At 42.5% G+C, this 23,805-nt stretch overlaps 2 protein-coding genes and 1 non-coding gene across 3 annotated transcripts in view; 1 reads left to right on the plus strand and 2 right to left on the minus strand.

Annotated features, from left to right (window-relative positions):
* The window catches only part of LOC109956790 (uncharacterized), a 13,745-nt gene extending 10,759 nt beyond the window's left edge, over window positions 1-2,986 (plus strand). Inside the window, exons 3-4 of the mRNA XM_020594135.1 lie at window positions 2,636-2,694; window positions 2,786-2,986. Of these exons, the coding sequence (XP_020449791.1) occupies window positions 2,636-2,694; window positions 2,786-2,986 (260 nt within the window). The remainder of the gene's footprint in view (window positions 1-2,635; window positions 2,695-2,785) is intronic.
* Window positions 2,987-3,937: 951 nt separating this feature from the next.
* On the minus strand, window positions 3,938-4,024 carry trnay-gua (transfer RNA tyrosine (anticodon GUA)). Its single transcript is given in 2 exon segments — window positions 3,938-3,973; window positions 3,988-4,024. It is a non-coding gene; the product is annotated as a tRNA-Tyr (tRNA).
* Window positions 4,025-4,489: 465 nt separating this feature from the next.
* The window catches only part of LOC109956806 (E3 ubiquitin-protein ligase DTX1-like), a 34,131-nt gene continuing 14,815 nt past the window's right edge, over window positions 4,490-23,805 (minus strand). Inside the window, 10 exon segments of the mRNA XM_020594158.1 lie at window positions 4,490-8,555; window positions 8,675-8,773; window positions 8,897-8,986; window positions 9,074-9,227; window positions 9,313-9,479; window positions 9,578-9,639; window positions 9,833-9,994; window positions 10,152-10,213; window positions 19,263-20,164; window positions 20,306-20,520. Coding sequence (XP_020449814.1) covers window positions 8,424-8,555; window positions 8,675-8,773; window positions 8,897-8,986; window positions 9,074-9,227; window positions 9,313-9,479; window positions 9,578-9,639; window positions 9,833-9,994; window positions 10,152-10,213; window positions 19,263-20,164; window positions 20,306-20,520 — 2,045 coding nt within the window. The 3' untranslated portion in view covers window positions 4,490-8,423.

Raw genomic sequence — 23,805 nt, forward strand, 5'->3', positions numbered from 1 at the left:
AAGGACTTTACACTCAAAAAGAGCATCTTAATACATGATCCTTAAAAGTGTACCAATTTGTTGTTCTGGGCATTTCTTGAAATGACTGATGCTGTTGTTTCTGTTTGGAGGACATCCTGAGATATGGATATTAGTGGTGGACTGACAATCCATCAGCCTGTGTTTCAGTGGGTTACTGTGCTGAAACAAAGCAAACAGCTGATAGCCACCAACATGACAGTTCTGGGACAGTGGCCTGAGCTTTCCACTGATAGATCAACTGTAAGTGGAGTGGTCAGTCACACTGGGTCAAGGAAGATTCACCATCATATAATGAAAGAAACATTTACTCATGTTGTCTTCACCTTCTGATTAACACATTTTCCCTGTTTCTCTAGGATATTTACCCTTGCCAAGGCCGGGGCTAATGTTTTTCTAGCATTTGTTTGTTTGCTGGTTGGTTAGGTAGTTTGTTAATAGAATAACTCAAAAGGTAATATGTTCATCAGGATCTTTATGACATGGCAAACACACAACCTGTTTTCTTTCACCTGCTGCAATTTAGCTGAAGTAATATTATGCAACTACTTCAGCTAAATTGTAACAGGTGAAAGAAAACAGAGGTGTGTCATTTCCCCCACATAAATCGTAGGACCCGATTAGGTCCATGGGCCAGTGACGCTTGCCCCCGATGGGTGCAGTGTTGTAGTTGGTTACCCAGTGTTCGAGTCTCAGTCAAGTCTGAGTCACCAAAGAATAATCCAAGTCATGTCCGAGTTGAGTCCCTGTTATCCAAGTCAGAGACATCAAAGTGTGCATTAAACATAACTGACATAGCTCTCACCATTTTCTATTCCAAATTTTCTAATAATGTATCGCAGAGGTCACACTGGACTTTCTCACTAAGGTCATAAAAATTTAATCAGAATTTATTCTGAAAAAACTTAGAAGAAATCATCTGGACATAGTTTTAGGTAGACAATGTTTCACCTCTCATCCAAGAAGCTTCATCAGTTCTGTCCTACTGGTGGTGAACAGGAGGTATTTATCCCCCGGGGGGTGTTTCAGCACTTCAAAGGCCAACAATGTCCCCTATCGACTGATGGTAAATTAGGGCGGAAATTTCCACACACCAGGACAATAGGCGTCAGTCCACATGTGACCCGGGTCAGGTATCAGTGAGGTAATTACAGTTGAACCCTCACATGTGGACTGACGCCTATTGTCCTTGAACCACAAGGAATCCTTTCTCATGGCCCTTAAAATTTGGACCTGAAAGCTGAACCCGCGATCTGCTGCCGCACTGGAGACTGGACTTGGGAAACATTACTCTCAGGAAGTGATTAGAGAAGTTCCTCTGAACATGACATCTCCCGCTCCTGACACACTCACATCACCAGGAGGAATCTGCAGCCCCTCTGTGGTCCATAGTGGTCGCTGATGTGCTCCGTTACCTCCAGTCCGTGGCTTTTCAACAGGCTGTCAGCTCCCAGATTGAGAGGTGCACCGAAGTAGGCCTCAGTTGTCCTTCATCCACGCACCACTTCCTCTTTTATCAATGCCACAACAACCATTTGGGCTTTTTAGTGGCCTATAACGTAACTCCATGGTAGTGTACTACTCTGTCAAAATGACCAACAAGCCTTCAGAGTTTTCCTCCATAAAAAATGCCATCAATTATGGAAAATATTTGGTTAACAGAACCTCTTGTGTATTGCATCATCATATAGCTTGGCGAGTTGATACATAAAAACCATTTAAAGAAAGGTGGAGTGTGTGCTGGAAGTGGATACTGTGGATACAGCATGGTGAACAGGTTTTAATATTAATATTTTAAATTATTATAAGCTATTTATAAAGAAATAATCGAGTTCTCCTATCCAATTACTGCGTTCCAGTGCAGTCACAGCTGGATTCCCAGTCCAAATATCCAAGTGAAGTCGCGAATCGTGAAAATCTGGCCTGGAGTCAGTGTCCTGGACTCCAATACTACATCGCCGGTGGGTGACGTGGGATATCTCATCTGACAAGAAGCAAATAAGCCATTGTTTATACTGTATGTACTTTCATGACCGTCGTATTTACTTCAGCGTTCCCGTCCTGTAGCTTGCAGAGTGTGAAATGCAGGGTGTTGGCATCCAAAGCCTGAGGAACTGAGAGCAGCTGAAAGTGTTAACTGGAAACTTAAAGCCTACATCGTTGGTTTGGATTTTGATTAGAACTTTCATGTGCCATTATTATTTTGTATAATAATACTATAATTTTTAATGCGCATTATTACATCTTATATATTTTATTTGTCAGTGTATCTTATTTATTTAGTCTTTATTATTATTATTATTATTATCTTACTTTACCTTTTTCTGCCTTATTGCTTTCTTTTCTTTTTGTAAAGCACTTTGAATTGCATTAACCTGTTTGATTCAAGTTTACGTCAGCGTAACGTTACCACTGCGGTTTATTTACTCACTGTAATACATAGTAGTACCACGATAAAGACATAATGATATAAAAAAAATCCACACATGAAGAAATACAACTACCAAATCAGTTCAGCGTGTTTACCAGGTTCCCTGGTGGTCTAGTGGTTAGATTTCGAGGGTAAGATGCATATTTTCTAATTCTCACTCAGCTAAAATATGTTTATTTACATTAGTTACAGCCCACAGTATACTAGTGGGCTACGCTGTGAATCTGGTCGCTTCCTGCCAGAAGGTGTGAGAGATGACAGGGTCCCAGTCCCCTCTGATGGCCAACAAGGTGAGTCTTAAAGTCTGATTTCCAACCCCTCTGTGTGCACCTATAGGACGCCTTAGTCCGCTACTCCTCTGGGTACCCTGACTTTCTGGAGGAGGTCATGTTCTATCGGGCATTCAAGGTGGCGCGGTCCAAGTCCCTCCAACCCGGTCAGGAGGGAGAGGCCCTTGTTGGCTTTTGGGACTTTAAAGTGGACACCCTGCAGAGCCTGTATGAGTCTGAGGACCCCCAAAAATCTGGCAGCTACTAATGACATTTGCCTACTGATGCAATAGTTGCACTAGCTGTTGACAATTACAGTAATTTTACCAAGTATCTGATATGTATAGATTTGTCAAATACATTCAGAGGCGGGCTCCGTTGCCTGGCACACAGTTGGGGAATGCCATTCTCTACCTCAGATGGTGAGACAGACAGACAGTGAGTGCTGCTGCCACAGCCACAGCTAAAGCTAAGAAGCTGTTGGCCCCTAAGCCTGCATTTCCACGTAAGCAAAGGTTAAATTCATAAGACTGTGGAAGAATGGAGGGAGGAAATGAAAAAGACAGCTAAAATGAAATTTTTAAAATTGTTTTTCCTTTCTTCAATTCTGGTCCCACACTTAACAAGGGTCAAAGGTCATAAGTGCTCAAATCTGCTAAATGATAAAAACAGCAGTTATTAACATTGATAACGATCAAATAAATTATCCTAAAAAATGAATATAATAATGACATGTTTACAAATGAAAGAAAGTCACTTTCGGCTTTTCCCGTTTAGGGGTCGCCACAGCGAATCGTCACACTGACGACTCGCATGTTGACATTTGGCACGTGTTTTACGCCGGATGTCCTTCCTGTTCCTGACGCAACCTTGACTCGAACCCGGGCCGCTGCGCCTTAATCACCAGCCTAAATAACAAAAAATAAAACGACTGGCAACATTCACACGTATCGCCTATGATACGGCAGCTTCCACTGGCCGACTCGACAGACAGCAGAGCAAGGGACTTTAGGTATGGATCATTAATGTAATACTGTCATAACAGCATCCTGTACAATCCACAGTGTCGACAAAGATTCTACTGAACTGCTCCACATTCCCTATTCCTTTCGCTGCCCAGACCAGGACTCGAACCGATGACCTTGGCTCTGTAGCAGTTTTTTCCTCCATCCCACCACAGAAAGCACGAGATAGCCTTTGCATGGAAAAAGAAAACACTTCCTTCGAGCCGGATTCGAACCAGCGACCTAAGGATGCCAGCATAACCCACTACAGTCCTCCGCTCTACCAACTGAGCTATCGAAGGGAATATAGACGATATACGAGTTAATTTTTCCTTAGAATAATAACCCTCACAGCAAGCAATTTCCGGGTTTACGCCCCAGCCAACGCGGTGCCTTTGCGGAGTTTGCATGTTCTCCCTGTTCCTGTGTGGGTTCTCTCTGGGTGCTCCGATTTCCTCCCACAGTCCAAAGACATGCATTTTAGGTTGATTGGTGAGTCTAAATTTCCCCTAGGACTGGTTGTGTATCTAGCCGCAGAGTTTCACCTCTGACATCTGTGCTGGTACCAAACGCGAATAGAGAGGGTTGTGTAAGGAAGAGCATCCGTCGTAAAGCCTTGCCAAATTACTCATGCGAATTAGATTCACTGTGGCGACCCCTATCCGGAACAGCCGAAAGTACAGTGAAGTAGATCTCAGATTATCTTTATAGAGTTATAACCTTGCCTAATCCCACTAAAATTAGAACACTGCTACAGGTAGGTTTCATTCGTTCTTTATTTTTTTGTATTAATCACTCATAATCCAGCAATTATTTTGCAATATGTACACCGCTTTTCATGCTCATCTCCATCCCACCCTCACCTCACAGAAAATGCCTTGGAAGGCTCATATCCACCGATGTTTGAAGGGGAAACTGCCTTTAGTAGGAATGGGAGCTAGTGATGGCAAACAAATCCAAAGAAGAAGGAACAAAACTGAAATAAGTGAGTTATAGCGGTTTGCTATAGTGCTCACATGGCTTCAGGCTCAAATCTGTAATATTGTTCTCCTCCAGACTTGGAACTCATAATTTGTCTAGCAGGGTAAGAGTTTGCTGTAGAGGGACTACAACACTTTTAACCCCACAATGACATAATTATGGCCTGATCAGACTCAAATCATCCAATTCAGCAAGTCAAGAGAAATAGTAAAAAAAAAAAACTGTTGAGTAATGACATTTATTTCAGTGTTTACTTATAAATCCAAGTATTTCTTTTTCTAATAAAAAAAGACAAATTAAAAGCAATAAAAGTGACTTACAGAACATACAGAGTCATTGCTGACCCAAGTCACTGTGCAGTGTTTGGGCCAACGGTGGCAGGACACTGCTACAACACAACAGGACATGTGGTTTTTAAAAACATTTCACAAGTTTCAAAAACATCATTTTCATTGACCCACCTGCTCTTGAACCATTCTGCTGCTAAAAGGGGGTGGACACAGGACCAAAAGGTCCGTCGGCAAGTCTGCTATGAAACCTTCCAGGATCAGAAATGTTGAGAGCAGGCAGATTAAGGCTCAGTGCAGATGAGTAGCAGGACAGATATATAGAAAATAAAATGTGTTTTACCCCACAGAAGAGCAAGTGTAGCAGGTGAAGAGCAAGGGTTTGACTTTTAATAATCATTACATTTCGTACTCAAAAGTCTACCATCAAACTCCTTTTACAAAGAATAGATGATGCAAATCAGCTTAGCTTCTGTACACAGTGGAAAAAGACTGTAGTCTGCAATTATGTCTTAGTAAACCAATTGTAACAAATCATAAAGGACATAATGTACAAAATGAAAAAGGCAATTTCCTCTATGATGCCGTCAAGAAAGATGCTATTAAAAAACAAATGTGTAACTACACTTCATATTTTAAAAAATGCAATAAAGAATTTACTGTACAGGACATACCATCACTGTCATCATAATCATGAAGTCCCCAGATAATACCCTACCTGCTGGTAGTATACACAGTACACAGATTCTCTTTCTCACACACACACACATGCTCTCTCTCTCTCTCACACACACACACACAGGGGTCATTTACAGACCCTACTCAGAGACTGAGCAGTGTGTCATCAGTTGGTTCAGGTGGAGATAAGAGGAGAGTTGTTGAGATAAGAATAATGATCACCTTAATGATCAGTCACAGATTAAAAGCCCCACGTGACAAACCTTAATTCAGTTTTTATGCACACTGTTATAAGCCTCTTCAAAACAAATTGTCCTGAAAATGCATACCTACAGGGATTATAATCTAAAAGGACTAAAATGTCCTCACTGGCCAAACGCTCTAAACCCTGACCGGCCGACCACAGCATCTTATTTGATTCAAATGAGGCCTCTGAGTTCAGACACCGCGCACTGTGATTTTATCATCAATGTATTACAAAGCTGGATACGGCACAGCTACTCAGCCAATCAGATCATTTTTCCCAGGTACTCACGGTCCTCCAATGAAAAATCCAACATCTGTAAAACTGTCAACAGGACACCTTGAACTCCAAACCAGGTCAATTATCGCTCTTTCTATTCTGAATTTGTACTCCATGGAGGATTTTTACTTGTAAAACTTTCTCAGAGCCTGGAAGCAGAGTTTTATTTGCAGGACAACATCCCAATGTAAAGTCTGTGGGCCTGGTGGGAGAGAAACTAATGAACATGTGGAGTGGGCCCCATAACGCAGAGGTAGGGGTGTGACGATACACTGAGCTCACAAGATGAGACAATACACGATATTGGGTTCACAAGAGACAATATTTTAACATTATTTTTAAGAAATCTTCACAGATGAAATACATGACTGGAAAAATAGTCTTCAATGCACATTCAGCTTGTAATGACTGTCACTTCAGTTCTACTTTCTGAGTATGAAAGATCATATGCCGTAAAAGGCAGAACAACATGCAGCACTGAAAAAGGTTTAGCCACAAACACAACTGACTGGCTTCCCTCTGTGATTTCACACGAGTCTCTTCAGACCCCAGAATTGCACATGAACTATGCACGAGCTTCTAACTTCTAACTGAAGCTGTGTGTGACCTATGATATTTTCACCCTCGCCGCACCAGATGGTGACATCATCTGGCAAAGGCACTGCGTTGACCAAACATGTACAGGGGAGGCCTCCAGTTCAGTCTTTAGTTTTCTCAGTACCATCTCAAAAGTTCTACTAATTAAATTTTCACTAATTTATTTTGTAAGAAATCATTATCATTTGGTGACATCTCCTAAACCTTTTAAGAGTTTTGACAGCTTGGACCAGGTTACATTTATTAAAAATCTAAAGCTGCTCTTTCTTCTCAGTGGCCCTGTGTTTGTTTGTCAGCTCTGCCTCTCTTGTCCTCTCCACCCTTCCCAATCTGAGGGGCTTTCTGATTGTGAGACCAGCCCCGGGATCATTTCGCTTTGCTTTAAGCACTGACAGTGAAACTCAGTGTCAATGGAACTGAACACTAAGGCCTTGAAGCAAATCGCCTGGGCTTTGATTCATCAGGGGTTTTTAAATCACATCTGCTTTTCTCACAGGTGCCCCACTGTTGACAGGACGCAACAGCATCCACATCCAATGAAACTATGTGAAAAAAAATTAAATAAGCATATATATGTAAATACTGGTACCTGTGTATCTAAGGTTAACTTGAACCATAGAGGCTCAATAGTAAGACTCCAAAAAGGCCCAAATGATGTGGCCTTAGTTTGGCCTCTTGTCAGTACAGAGCCTAGGACACGTAAAACTCATCAAGTCAAAAGTAAGAGGTAAAGTATGGAATGATGTTAAATGAGGATTATAGTAATGATAAAAAGTAACACAAGTGGGTAACTCATGGTAACATACTGATTTTTTCTCAGTAGCTTGCAGACTGAGGTGTAGTTTATTAGAAAAAACCACAAGAGGGAGCAACAGCATTTCACTTCACCCACAAACAGGCAGGTGGTCTGAACAAAGCAAGTGCCCAGTCCTTTTATCACCCTTGGTTTGCTCGTGTTTTTACCGACAGCTAAAGTACCTGAACAGTACCATACAAGTTAATTTTACTCTACTCCTATCCTACACTACATTCGTACACCATCTTTCTCCCTTTCTGCTACATTATTCCCTGGTCTCCTCCATCCAGTCCCTTCCCCCACTGCTCCTTCTCTTTGTCCTTGCTCTCCCAGTTTCTACTGAACTGCCCTAACGTTTTACCATCTTTGTATGTTTCTCTTTCAGTAAAGTAAAATTGTTTTAGTCCTGAATATTAGTACCGATTCATTCTCACTTTTTGACATTTAGTACCTAGCAGTTAAGTAGCTAAAACCACGAGTACCATCTCTTCTCCCAATGTCTTATCCTCTTCTTCGTTTTCAGGGTTTTTTTTTCCCGTGCTGCTGCTTCTTCAAACACCCATTTCTGTTCATGTGCTTGTTTGAAAACCGTGAAGTCTGGATAGACTTGCAACGACAGGCAACATCTTGAAAAGTGGTTACTGCTGCAAACAAAATCAATGTCTTCGATAACCCAAAACATCCCTCTGCACCCCTTCTAAGTGCTGGCAGAGGGTTCTTCTCAATTGAGGACTTCCTCTTTTCCTCCTCCTCCTCCTGTTATTTTGATGGTTAGGCCCACTTCTCTTCCCTACTCCTCGTTCTCCCTTGCACCCCTCACTGCTCTCTCACTGTTGTTTTCACTTTTCCATCAGTCCGTCATCCTCTGTGATGCCCTGAGCCCTGAGCTCTTCCAGGACGTTGTCAAGGTGTCCGGGGTCGGGAAAGCCGTGGCCCGTCAGGTTGGAACCAAACTCTGTCTTATGATGGACCTTGAACAGACATAAAAGCCTTTGTCTTTAGATTCAGAGATAACAAATCTGATGTACATGTTTCACAAACCACACTGAGTAAATACTTCAGTTAGAGTGTAATGTAACTGAGAGTGTACCTCGTTCCAGATCACTGTGTCAGATTCTCCTGTAGTGCTCGAAGTGCCAACTGAGAAGATTAACCTGCGGTCCCACGCTACCAGGAGCAGTCTCAGTACCTGATGGCAGGTCAGGTGAAGGCAAGGACGAGAGGTTCATTTGAAACATATGCCTTTAAAATATATCTGCATTAAGAGTGGATGTACATGGGTGTCTGTAACAGGTTGGTGGACTGTCCTCACCTTGCGCCCTTTCTCGCTGTCTGGGAGGTAGCAGTGTCGAGGAAAGCCTCTGGCAGTGAAGGGTTTCCCTGGATTCGGATGCTCTGGTCCCTGAAAGGAGGGTGAGGGGATTAATAGTATGTTCATGCTGATCACCCTAAAAGCAACACTACTGTCAACCCAGGTCTTTTTGAGTACCTGAATGCCTGGGGGTATGTTGTAGATGATGCGTATGGTTTTGCAGTCAGGATGCCCCGGTAGAGAGTGAGGGATGACGTGGTACTCCATCTTCCCTGCCGGCTGGTTGCCTGTCTTTACACCATAGATGGTTTTACATGTAGGGCACTGAAGACTGAGGGGAGAGGAGAAAATTGACTGATTATAGAGTTTATTTTATTAAAGGGAATAAAGAGGAGTGTTGTCTGTCTCTAACTGACCTGCCGTCCTTGTTGCCATTATTATACATGGCCACCAGACACTGGAAATGGTACTGGTGCCCACACTGTACTAGCCGCCCAACTGACTCTGCCCTGGAAACAGGGCCCACTCCTGGACCCTTGTATCCAGATGGACCCGCCAGTGGCTCCATACAGATGGTACAGTCCTAGGGAAGACAAGACAATGAAGACCTTATTCCTCTGTATCATTACGCATCATGCGAGTCAGAACTATGAAAGACAGAGCCACATATATTAGTAATACCTCCTCTGGTGGACTTTTGACTTTCTGCAGGTACTTCTTTACCACCTCCTCTGGAGTTTTCCCTGCAGACAGAGCAGAGAGGGAACAGAAAGGAGTGATGAATGGATAAAATGCAAGGAAAAGTCCAGGCCACTGTACCATTTGCTGGTGAATCATTTCATAAGCTGACAGCATAACTTCCTCCCTGAATGGAAAGGCTGATGATAAATGGACAGATTACAGGGTAAAGGCTGATGTTTCAAGGACAGTGCTTACCCTTGCGGACTTGTTTCTTGGTAGTTTTCCTGCAGCAGTGGCCGAAGCCTGGCACTGGTTTGATGTCACTCTTGCTCACAGGTGGAGGGTGCAGCACGAGTTTAGGAGGCCTGGTCAGACACACAGGCAGAGCGGCAGCACTCATCAGGATTCCTGTGATCCCTGAAATACAGAGGCAAAAGGACTTGTTAGAAAAATGATAATCCATGATTTCTAGGCTCAAAGCAGAGATTCTTCCTCACGGGTTTCTTGTAAATCTCAAATTTTTCCTATCTGTGACCAGTGGCAGTCCATAGTTAGTGAAGGTGTGTATTCTTACCAGCCAGCGCAGGGTGAACAGGACTGGATCCATTGAGGTTCTTCACCGGGACAGTGGGCACACTGCAACAGAAGACACAAAATGTCTAGTTCAGTCTCCTTGCACGGCTACAGTGACTGTCAGATCAGATAGAAGAGCTTGGCAAATAATTTGGGGTAACCAAGAGACTACACAATAAATACTCACTGGGAAAACCCGATGACTGTCATCCTTAAAGTATTTGTGACAATCAAGAAAACCAAAATTCACACAAAGACAAAAAAGATGGTGAGTAAAAGAGATCAGAAACCAGGAAGGTGACAGATATTCAAGTTACACAATCACTTTACAAGTGATATCAGCTGAATAAATGAGTAGCTTGACTAATCTGTTTTTGCAAAAGGGACAAAACGGAAGAAAAAGACACTAAGTTTGCCTCTGTTGTCTTGTTCCTTGTTCTGTTGTGCCTGTTCTCTGTGTCTCAGAGCATACTGCTTAGTTTGGCAGCTAGAGAGCATATGAAAGGCTGAGGTGGGATGTGTGTGTTTATGAGAGCTAATCCATGGAGTTTCCATCTGCTCAGTGAGCTCATAGAGATGGACGTCATGCAGCTGCTTGCTGGGGATTACCTGCTTTGTCACAAAGCCCATCAGCATCATCTCTAACCGACAAATAATACGTATCACACATCAGATCATTAGTTTTTTTGGAACTGTATAGGCTTTTACTGAGTCCAGCATATTTAATAGTAGTGATCTGCGTATCCGTTTAGGAACCTGAGCTTTACTCTCAGAAATGAACATGTTGTGTGAAGTCAAAAAGACTAGCATTTGGCAGTTAGGGGTGGAGTCAAGCAGGTTATAATTATATACGTGCCTTCAGAGTTTTCTCACGGAATCTCTGAGATTAGGTGATATTAATCTACTCCATCTGACAGCTGCATGTGTCAACACAGCCGCTCAGCTCGGGGTCAGTGGCTGGTTAGCCCATTATACACTACACCTAAACACACACACTAGGCGGGCTGTGTGTGTGTGTGTAATTGCAGTGTTTACTGTCTTCCAGTTGTAAAATGACTGCTGGAAGGCAGGGTATAAACACACATGCTGAGGAAGTCTGGAGGCTGTGTTCAAGCCACAAGTAACTGATCACAGATCTGCTGTTAACTGACGTTTGAGATGGTCCATACAAAAGAACACCTCCGTCAAGGCAGATTCAAAGCAGCGCCTTAATGACACCGGCATACAGTCCTCAGCTCTACCAGCTCAGCTACCGAAAGGGTAATAAGGAACTTCCTCTTTCTCATACAAATGCCAGCACTCATCGCTCTTACTAAAGGACCAAGATACATCTGTTGCTTCCTGTTGTTGGTTTTGCTTTAACAGGCTTTCTGTCAGTACTAAGCTGCTTTCACTTAACCTCACTCAGCAACACATGACAACCCGCGAGAGAATGACTCACTGGGATGTGTGTATTCAGCTATGCTAGTGCGGAAGAGGGACGGAGTATGTGGGAATGAGTCTACGTGGGAAACGAGATGTTATTTCACACATTTCAGAGAAGAAAAAGAAAACAGTGCGAGTAGAACAGTAAATACACAGAGTGAAGGGTAAACAGAACTCACGAATGATAGATGTCACTAAATGTGCTGGTGTAAGCTTCCAAAACACACTTCATTTAAGTGCTATTACATCACAAGGTAAAGGTAATTAAACACAGGCACACATATAGTGTATGTCTGAAAACTACTGCTGATGAAGCAGCAACGTTACCTACCTCCTGTCTCAGATACCCCCGGTCACTATCACGTCTTAATCATATCAAGTTTCCATCTACAGATTAGTTCAAGCCTCCCTCCGCAACAGACGCGCTCTGCTAGTCGTATCCAGTCCAAGTAGTTTAAGATCTTACACTAAACTACTGATAAAGATGTACTTATGACAACACACGACTGACGGCCTCCTTTGCTATAAAGAGTCTGCCTGCTGATGACGGATGAGAACCAAAATGACAGTGATCTGCTGCACACACAAACACACACAATTAACATTTGTTGCCAGTCACTGGATCTGTTAATACTTAATAGACTGCTGTGTTAGCAAGGAAGGCTTTACTGTATGAGGTAAGACAAGACGGAAGTCTTGAGTCAAGTCTGATCCTGGATAAGCTCTGTGTAGCTATTTAACACACTTCCCCTCTGTCCCGCTGATGACACACCCACACACACATCCATTATACATACAGGTCACCATAGGAGGTTCACACTCCTGTGACTTTGATTTAAACAAACAATAATAATTATCCTTATCTCAAATATCTGCTGGTGGACATATACAGAATAATGCTTTCAAAAGCTGTGTTATAGCAACAGAAATGTGCCCATAGCATAAAGTACCAAGAACTGTCAGGCCATGTACTGTGGGTTTGCATTACATGTCTGGTCAGATTCATAATCTTATCTTTTTATCAGATGGTTTCAATTGTTTAAAAAGCGCAGTTTGCTACTTGTATTTAATTCAAGCATTTATGTGGCTGCCTGTGGTTAGATAAGACCTACAAGCCTATTTCAGCTACAGCTTCCATGAAGCATTCTGCTAAAGACCAGGCAATTTGTAGCCTTTATAGTCTGTTGAACGCCTCACTAACCGTGAGCAGCAGTTTAAGTCAGTCTACTTGTGGAGTCTGTGTCAGTTTCAAGTGAATTCGAAAACTGTGGTTGTGTGTTTTATTCCTGCAGGAATTAAGCCTTTTGGAATCCACTTCAGCTCCGACCTGAAGCCTCGGATTAGCTTCTTGCCGACTGCGATGGCAGTTGAGGCTAGTGGCTGCCAAAAATCATTGATAAAACATGAATGCTGACAAGTCAAGTGAAAATAAAACATTCTGACTGTCACAACATGGGCCTATGAGGATATTTACAGTGTGGATATACACTTTGGGAACCAGCAGTACTTCCCACTTCACTACTTTTTAACCTAACTGTTACCAAAAAGTGTATTAAAACTGTTTAACTAATTACTTATCAATTTACTTGTTTACATAACCACATAATAATCTATTTATTTGTGTTGTCGCCTTTGGTTTTCCATAAAATGTGACCCAAAGAAGAGGAAATATTAGAGGAGAAGTAGGACAACAGGGAGCTCTGGTGGAAAATAGGACCAGTGAGGAAGAAAAAATGCCGGAGCCATTTAAAAAAGGGTTGATCCTGCTTTAGGGGGGGAAGGGCCTGAATGGGGTTCCAGTCTCTTGACCCCCTACAACCTCAAATCCACCCTCCTACCCTCCGCCCGCTTCCCACCAGATCACACACTCCCTCAGCTTTGTCTCACACACACACCCGCCATCGACTCGTCCTTCTGCTCCTCCTGTTCCCCTGGGCCCAGATGGACATCAGCTGGACTGATTTAGGCACCAGACAATAACACACTCCCACACATTCTCACACACATATTGTCACACATGCTGCACTCACAGCCTCACACACATTCTTATGGACAAACACACACATACACACAGTTTCTCACAGACTGGCTTATAGTACAATATTTGAAGTAGATGTCCTCTGCTGAAGTGAGAAATTATCTGATGCGACAGAAAAACAGACTGATTTGCTGTTGTTGTAAAATCATGAGCATTTGTTGAATACATAACACAGACTTCACTGACAAAAAAGCTCAAAGACATCGTACAACAGATAAAAACTGGCTGTGGATGTTCAGACATGCTCGATATGAAATGATGCAAATGTTTTTTGGCATCCTTGGCAGCCCATCCAACCATCAGAATTCACCTGTGTGAAACTCATCAGTCTTTCCAAAAAATATACTGTGGGAAAGAAACGCTGTCTTGGATGTGTGGTTAAGGAGTTACGCTAATAAGACCCTAAAAAAACGCCCCCACACAATGTTTGCCTATAAATAACACAGTGCTGCCCCCTAATAGCCGAACAGTGTGGTCATGAGACAAGAGACCTATCCTTCAACTATTCTAGTTCGAGCCTTTGTTTTTATTTAGTTATATTTTATTTTTCTGTCAGCCAGTGTGCAGAGGAAAAACTGACTATAAGAGCGTTATTTCAACAAAAATAACGCTCTTATAGTCAGTTTTTCAGGCAGTGTGCTGCCTGTCTCATTATTCAACCAAATCCATATATCATCAATTTAAATATTCCATCATATGTAGCTGTCTTTATTGGTTTTTAAATGCTTAGAAATGTGTCACTTTTGCATTTGATTACCAATGTTAATGCACCAGTTGATTATATACATCGACCTTGGAGCTACTTGAAAGGGAGTGATGTTTCCACTACTCGGTGCTACTTAACGCTAAGTTTAAAAAAGAACTGAAGAACAATAAGAAAGGGAAACAGAATTCACCTATACATGTCTGGGGTCAGTGAAGCTAATGACGAAGGATGATGACCTGATCACCTGGTCGTCAGGTCAGCTGGCCAGGATGTAAACTCCTATGCAGTTAGCATTAGCGGTCGTGCTGCCCCAGACAGCAGCCCAAGACTCAGAGATAAACATGAAAAATTATTTGACTTAAATCATGTTTATTCTGAGCTCTCTCAAAGGCTAAGTGATTGTCCTAATGACTGCCATTTAACATGACCTTCTGATTTTCCACATCTCTACAATGGAGCTAGTGATAGCTACATCAGCACTCGCTTTAAATGGCCAGTGGTCTTATACTTGTATAGCCCTTTTTTCTATGCATTGCAGCACATTCATAGTACTTATTATTTATTTACATATTCACATGCACACTGACAGACCAGCGATACCCCCGGAGCAATTCGGGATTCAGTGTTTTGCTCAAGGACTGGATAAGCCAGAAACTGAACCTCCAATTTTGCAGGTAGGGGACATCTCGCTCTACCTCCTGAGCCATAGCTGCCCCGGTATAGCATCACCATACTCACTTTTAGAGGAAATACAGTGGGTTAAAAAACTGAACCTATCCTTCAAGGACAATATGGCGGCCCTAAACTCGCTCACCTACATGATTCAAATGTCATCAGCTACACACAAAGCATAGACACCAGACAGAGGAGACAGTTTCACTTGGCGCTCACATGTGGTTGTTGATGTATGCATCACAAGGACGCCAACCTGATATGGCAGGCAAAATCTGTTTTTCTCATACATTCAAGGATGTCAGTTTCGTCCAAGGTTTCACTCTGCAAGTTCGAACGTGTGAAAAATCAACAGATGAGATTTTTTCCTGTCTGCAGTTACAGCCCCCTCTATGGGTAATACATGATTTAAATTAAGACTCCAGAGAGCTGCAGTCTGCAACCTGTTGGTGAGCTACAGCAGCTGCCAACACATTTTCACTGCACACTTCTGCTGCTCTGTCTGTATCTCTTCCCTAAATCAAGTCAGACTTCATGGATATCAATCTTTCTCTTGCTTAACTTGCTGTTCCGTGGTATGTTGTCTGTATAGCCCGCCTCCCCCAGCACACCACTTCTTTTTCATTCCCTTTGTCTCATACCAATAATCCCCCACTGGAGACAGACACACAGAGAGAGAGAGACAGAGAGCACACATTCTTCACTGCATCTCCCATTAGGATCGTCAATATTTACTGTTTCTGTCAGAGAGAGAAGGACAATGAGAGTGTGTGTGTGCGTGCACACGTTTGCTAAATTCCTTCACAGACGAGCATCACTTTGTATGAACCTCTATGAGTGTGTATGTGTGTGTGTGTCACCACCCTTCCTCTCTCTGGGGTTGGCCTGATTTCTTGCACCACTGTGTGATCAATCTTTGACAGTTTGCTGACTTGTTTCTTTGTATACCCCCCCACTGCATTCCCATCAGCTCTTGTCTCAGGCACTGTCTGAGTATGAGACTGTCTCCACACACACACACACTATCTATCTATCTATCTGTGTGGGTGTCTGGATTGATAGATGGGTAGATGGACAGACAGATTTTATTCTCCCTCCTTAGGGCTGTGATGTCTGGGTGTAGCAACGATACTGACTGGATCAGTATCATTGTCTCTCTCTCTCCTCCAACATAAAAGTGTTTATATTATGAATATGCTGCCAGGTCAGCAATAGCATCTGTATGAAGGAAGAAAGACAAGAAATAAAAGGAGGATAAGAAAATAAAACTGAGAAAAGAGGGAGACGTTGTAGAGAACAGAAAGAAGTGAAAACCAGTGGAGGCTCAGCTTTGTGCTGCTAATGTGGCCTAGGCATGGGGAATCAAACAAAGGTTACTGTGGAGACCAACAATGAGGCTCTGAGGGGCCCAGACTGCTGAAACACCATGGGAAAGGAGGGAGGAGAAGAGCCAGGGACGGAAGGGGGTGGGGGCTGGCGTGCAGGGAACAAGTGACAAGGCAGAGAAATCGGGGACTGCTGAAAAAATCTACATCACAAAACCATCTGCCCTTGTTTTCAGTTTGTCTTTAGATCTGCATGAATTCCATTTTTGGTCTCTGGTGGTGAAACAGAGAATCAATTCCTGTGCAGCAGAAGGCTTTTTCAGTCAGACCTGCACCTACCACAAAACAGGAAAGCTTTCTTAAAATGGCTTTGTATGATATCATGGAAAATGTCATGATGAAACCGTTGTTTTTCAAGTTGTAGTAGCGAGGCACCTATTTGAAGATGCTGATTTCTGACTGGAAGCTGATTAAAATCACTGCACATGTCAGAATCAGAATCAGATTTATTGGCCAGGTGTGTTGGACACGAGGAATTTGACTAGGGCGGCTCTCAATGTGCATAACCCCATGCAAATGTGCAACGCTTTCTCCTCCATGGTATAACTGTGAGCCATGGTGAAGCTGGAAACAGCCAATGCAATCAGTGAATACGCCCTGGGTTAATTTTAAGAGTTAATGGGTGTGGTGGACAGACAAACAGCTAATATCACTTATAGAAAGGTACTACTAGCACTGCTAAAAAGTCCAAAAATCAGCTTTTTTCAAAAACATCCTGGCAAACATCCTTCAGCAGCTTTGAAATTATAACAACTCCAACTGAATTCAAGTCAGTTCTTGAAATAGACTATGAGAATCAAAAATACACAACTGCAACATGGCTTTAACAGCATTTTATATGCAAGGTTGCAGACTGAGATGTAAGAGACAAAAATATCAAGGAGGGAATAGTGATGAAATCTAGTTGGACATTTTTAGCTCAGAAGGAAGAGAAAAAAGATAGATGATGTGTTGGGGAAGGTAAGGAGGAGGTTAAGTGCTAGAGAATGATTAGAAAAGGTGCAGGAGTTCAAGGGTACTTAGGGAAAAAGAGCCAGGGAGAGTCAGCGAGAGTGTTGAGCCTGAGCGCAGGGTGGTGGGGGAGGACAGCATTAAGGCTGCAGTTCACTTTCATTTTCATACAGCTCATTCCAGAATCCAAATTCAGTGCACTCTTTCTCAACAGTGCCAGCTTATTAATGTGCTTTTGCATGTGTCCTTCACCCTAAGTGTTTCAGTTTACTACTTCTCCACACCATGTCTTGTCATCAGATAAGTAGACTTCAGGTTACTGTAGCTACACGAGTTCACAGAACTAAATTTAACACTGTTAATGTATTTAATAGGATTGTGTTTGCAGTATATTGCTGGCTGTGCAAAGATAAAGACTGACAGAGGTATGAAGGAGACACATAAGAAGAGGTATGTTTTAAACGCATCTCACTATGACTGAGTCATATAGTGGAGACACTCTTGGTATCAGAGAACAGGGGTTATGGGCTCAAACATTTAAGAAGAGTCTCTGTAGTCCTATTAATGTACATCTATTGTCACTTAACATATTTAAATAAGTGGATTTTAATGTCTCCAGAATTCAAGGCCTGTTAATACAAGATACATGAATGGAGGGCACATACAACTAAATCTCATTTGTCTCAGTATTTAAAATTCTTTTTCACCACCTTTTGCTTGTTAATCTGTCTGTCACCTTCATCAGGAATTAATTTACAGCATCTCTTTTACCTCCGTTAGGTGCATTTAGCTAAAAACACAGTATTTAATTAAAAGAAATTTGAATTTTCACACCAAACAGATCTAAAACCCTAAGATACAGTTGAATGATAATAAACAGAGAACCAAAATTTCCAACCAAAATGACTGTGAATCTGTGACTCACTACAGCAGTAGCAAGCATGACACCTACCAGTGGGGGTGGTATGTATTCAGGTGGTCATACAGTATGTGTACATATTTAGCAGACTGTACAGACTTAATAAATGTCTGTGATTACAACAGGACTGCATGATCTGAGAAAACATCCAGCATAAAATACACTTTAGATACTGTAGTGACAACATGAGAAGCAGATAAATCTTCAGTTTCAGTGTCTCAAATTTTGCATGTTGCAAGTAAATCCCCTGAAAATGACAGTCTGCTTTGTAATTATAAATCATTTCCAACATTAGCCTGACACTTATGTTAATGAGCTGAGGTGCTTTAGGGTGATGTCAGAGGTCCTCCTCTCCTCTGAAATTACTAAACTCTATCTCTGTGGCATTTTTAAGTTATTTTAATTTATGAATCTCTTGCCTTGACAACAAGCACTGTTGAAACTGTGACTAATGTGATGTACACACAGATACACAAGGAAGGAGTTGGGGCTGTTACTTTTCATTCAAATTTCAAACATTCGTTCGAACACAGTGAAAAAAATAAAAAAATTAAAATTTGAACTCTAATGACGTGTTTGAATCCAACATTGTGCACTATGTCAATAAGCCCAGCAGGTCATTTGATGTAATGGGCTCCAACAGAGGACATTCTTAAAATTCACTATCGGGTTGACCAGCTACATGTCCTGTTGATGTGACAGATATGTTTAAAATACACTCAGTATTTATATTAATGTGTCCAAAAGGGCCATAATACCAGCTCTTTAAAAGTGAATTGAGAGCAAAACAGAGTAGGAGCTTTATGAATCTTGGCAATTTTAATATTGTAGCTTTTTTTAATTGTGAAAAATCATCATACTACAATAACGATAAAAACATGGTAACCTATGTAGCCCTAGAGTGCATCATCACTTTCACCTTCCTCAGATCATGTAACTTACAATGAAAGGCTACTGTTACTGTGTGTCTCTTCTTCCACAGTGAGAAGGTTGGTGTATATGTTTCCTTCACTCACCCTGATGCTATGAGCGCTCTGGACTGGGCCATAGCGATCCTCTGTAATGCTGGTCGGCTCAGCCCGGCTAAGCTTGATCTCTGTGGCAACGGGGCATGGCACACTGTAGCTGCAGACAACGGCGCCCGCTGTGGTTTCATCACCACTGGTGATGGGGATGGCACAGGAGAAGGGGGTGTGGTCACATTGCTGGCAGGAGTAATTAATGTGGCAGTTGGCACTGATTCATTGGCTGAAGATGACGAGTGCTTGGGTGGAATGGACGGAGGGTTTAGATTCGGGTTGGATGATGGAGGCTGAGGAGGTGGGAGGGATGGGGGAGGCGGCCTGTTGGAAGACGAGGAGATACCCAGAGAGGACGTGCCAGCAGTGAGGGTGGCCAGCGACTGAGCAAAGAGCTGGGCGTTCCTTCTTGGCGAGGCGGTGTTTTTGGAGATCGCGAGGCCATGAGGCAGCGTCTGATAGTAATTGGAGTTGGAGTTGGAGTTCTGCTGCTGTCCTCGTCCCAGAGTGGCCGATTTAGATGGACTCAGAGGCCTGGAGGCGGTGGGTGCTGAGTTCTTGGGTCGCTGCATGGTTAGTGAGCGTCTACCTAGAATCTGTATCCCAGCTGCTCCTACTCCTGCTCCTATTGTATTGGTCTTTACACTAAGGACCAGCATGCACTGCTGACAGGAACAAGGCTGGCCCAGTCCAGTAGCCGGTAAGCCTCCATTTGGGTAGGCAGAGCTTCCAATCCCCATGCTGGCCCCTGAAACCCCAACACCCAGCAAGGCTCCCGTTAGGCCTCCACCTTCTCCTACTCCTCCCCCTTTGGGAACAGGGAGAGGACCAGACACTAAAGGGTAGGCCATTTCAGCACGCCTCTGGATCCTCCGACACCTCTGGCTTTGTCTGTTCACCTGCAGGGGGAACAGGGAAAAACACGTCTTAATAAGGAATCTTGAAAGCTTAATAAACTGTTTGGTAAAATAATTAAAAGGTAAGGATGAAGTTAATAGTTGATACCGTCACTGATGCACACATAAAGAACTGAAACAAACCTGTGTCATGTTCTGAAAATCTATGAGGTAGCAGAAGCCAAGTGGTGTCAGGTCAAGGCAGGGCTGCTGGCGGCTGTGGGCGCTCTCGATGGCGATGGCCACCTCCATGTCATAGGGCGTCCATGTCCCTGCATCATTTTCCCACTCCCACTGCCAGCCCTGGCCCGGGGCTGAGGCTGGATCATAAAAACTCCTCCGCACCGGACGAATAGTTCCTGAAAAATAAAGGAAAGGAAAAATAAAAATCTAGTTTTATCATTTTTTATAATACTAAAAAGGTTATGTTACCAAGCAAATTTCTACAGTAGTTAAGAAAGAGCAGCGGTTGTGTTTAATAAGAGGAACCCAGGTGCAGAGGCAAAACAAAGCCAGTAAGGTGGGCATGCCATGCAATTATAACGCATCATTTGTATATAGTCGACAATGTTTCACAGCAAAAAATGACAAAATTAATCACAATTGATTAATATGAAACTGAAAGAACATAAGTCATTAATACACAGAGAGGAGCCAACAAGAAAAGTATTTTAAAAAGCTAAAAACTCAATGAATGCTGTGATTTTATTTCTAAATTATGGATGAATAAAGAGGCCACTCTTCGGGGGATCATAAGGGGTTAAGTTACATTCTGTAGAAGCCAGAGACTGGACAAACATAACGGCGCCACACGCAGTAGCAACCGGCAGGACAGAGAAGCTACATGCACACCAGCTCAAATCACACAACAAATCTGAGCAAGAAAATAAATGAACAGTGCTCCTTCTCTTCAACAACTACCCCTGACTCGCTTTGAGTGAGTCAGCTTTCTGTTGCCAACTGGGAAATATGGAGACCACTAATCCATTTAAACTAAACCATTTATTTTTACATGACTGTAATCACCGAGGCCATAGGTAATGTGCTCCAAATGCTCAAGACAAAAATATTACAGTAACATCTCAGGTTTGACTTTGCTCTTACTAAGATGGCTAAAGGTGCTGCTGCAAACAGAGCTTAGCTCTTTATGTCAACTTCATAACGTATACTGGTGTATTTGCTAAGCATAACTGAGTAAACAGAAATTACAAAGAACACCAAATGCCTCTCTGTTTACTAGTGGGATGGATGGACGGGAGGGAGGAGGGTCTCTAAACCGACCAACCAGACGCTACCTCTGTCTCCAGGGGTAGCAGGCTATTCAGTCAATGCCAGGATGAGGAGTGAGTGCGTGTGTGTGTGTGTGTGTGTATTGTGGTGAGTGAAAGACTAGTATAAAGAGGTGATATTGGCAAAGGGGCACACAGACATCAAAAGGAAGGGTTTCAAAAGATGGGGGGCTACATTAGTTTGGTGTGGACAGAGAGAGAGAGAGAGAGAGAGAAACAGAGAGAGAGAGAATAATCAAACTGAGATATCAGCCACTGTATTGTCTCTGTAGTTGTACAGTAGTTCCTCTGCTGCAGAAATATCTAAAAATAAGACCCAATGAGCAACAGAGTTTTTTAGAGGACAGAGTATATGTTAAAGCTAAAGTGTCTGTGTAACTATATGATCACTTCCTCTTCTCGAATTCTGTGCTGGATGAATCCAGTGCCGCAGAGAGCACTTAACCTGCTGGCGTCCATGTGCCATGTAATTCCTCTCTCAAACTGCAGAGCGAATGAGTTCATTCAGTATGAGACAGTCAAATGAGGCAAACATCATCTAATTTTAAAAGTGGAGTTAAAACCACAATGACCTCTTTTCACACCGAGATAAAACTTTAAATTGTTCAGTACGACTACATTTTTCAGAAATAAACATTGTGTGTGGAAGGAACTCATGCATTTTCACATTATGAAAAAACCACCAGCAAAAATGAAATGATTCTTTTTAGTGTTATTAATGAAATGCTACTATGATGTGCAGACATAAATACTGCATGTTCCGTTTTAATTTCACTGTGACCTTTATGTAGTTACATCCTCAGAGAACTTGCTGTGGAGGCCGACAGCTAAAACCACCGTGTACAGCAACAAAGCTGTCCAGTGCAAGAGGACAAAACCACATGGGTGATCTTTTCATATCCTCTACACAAAATATTATGCAGCTTCACTGTTCCCTAAAAGGATATTCTCTTTGTGCATGTATGAATACAGGAGGAGCCACTATGGGAAAGGCAGCTGTACATTCCACAACTGTCAAATGGCATCTCTTTATTATGTGTGTAGTTAAAGCTTTAGCTGTGCTTTGTGCTGGACTCCCTTAATTGGGCCAAGGTCCTGTCACAGTGAGGACAGTGTGCATTTATGTCTAAACATGGAAACCTGGCATCGGGTTGCTTTGTATACGTGTGCATACAACTGTTCGGTGTGTATTATCGGGTTCTGATAAGCATTCCACTCACATATACAAGTAAAAATCTGTGTATGAGACTAGAGAATCAATACATAAGGTTTTGGTGTCTATGCTACAACTCTCTCTGTGTCACCTATACTCTCTGTCCATGTTGGGGCTCAGCTCCTCAAACACAGAGCAGACAGCAGCTGATGGAGGGAGGCCAGGTGATACATTACTTAAGTTAACAACACAATGCTGGTTACTGTATGAACAATAAAACCTCAGTGAGTAAAAAGCAAACAAGAATAATTTATCAAAACACCTGCTAAATAAGCATAAACCTGCAGAGAAGGGATAATTTCAGCTTTATGCACTCCGTCATCCACCACCACTTTGTGTTAACCATAGCCAGCATGTTAGACTAATAGCTAACTGCTTAGATGTGAGCAGCACAGCAGCAGAGTGGAGTCAGGACCACAGCTCCCAGTGAATCCAATACAAACACCAGTCAGGTCTTACAGCAATAAGTCTGAGTTTATTTATCAGGATAATGCTGTATAGCGTCATTTTCTGCTCTGGTCTCAAACAAAATTCTAAAACACTAATTAAAGTATCCAGAGTGGCGTGCTCAGACCTTCAGAGCTCAGAGACCCAGTGACAGGAAAAAATTCAATACAATGGAAATGTTTAGTGCTGTGTTTACTGCTATATTGTCCCGTTTGAATTCTAACCTCACATTCTGTAGCCTTCTAACTTATTATAGAGAGAACAAAGTGAAAATAGAAATACAGTGCCTTGCGAAAGTATTCGGCCCCCTTGAACTTTGCGACCTTTTGCCACATTTCAGGCTTCAAACATAAAGATATAAAACTGTAATTTTTTGTGAAGAATCAACAACAAGTGGGACACAATCATGAAGTGGAACGAAATTTATTGGATATTTCAAACTTTTTTAACAAATAAAAAACTGAAAAATTGGGCGTGCAAAATTATTCAACCCCCTTAAGTTAATACGTTGTAGCGCCACCTTTTGCTGCGATTACAGCTGTAAATCGCTTGGGGTATGTCTCTATCAGTTTTGCACATCGAGAGACTGAAATTTTTGCCCATGCCTCCTTGCAAAACAGCTCGAGCTCAGTGAGGTTGGATGGAGAGCATTTGTGAACAGCAGTTTTCAGTTCTTTCCACAGATTCTCGATTGG

Source organism: Monopterus albus, unplaced genomic scaffold (genome assembly GCF_001952655.1).
Source record: "Monopterus albus unplaced genomic scaffold, M_albus_1.0 scaffold22.1, whole genome shotgun sequence".
Classification (NCBI taxonomy): Eukaryota; Metazoa; Chordata; class Actinopteri; order Synbranchiformes; family Synbranchidae; genus Monopterus; species Monopterus albus.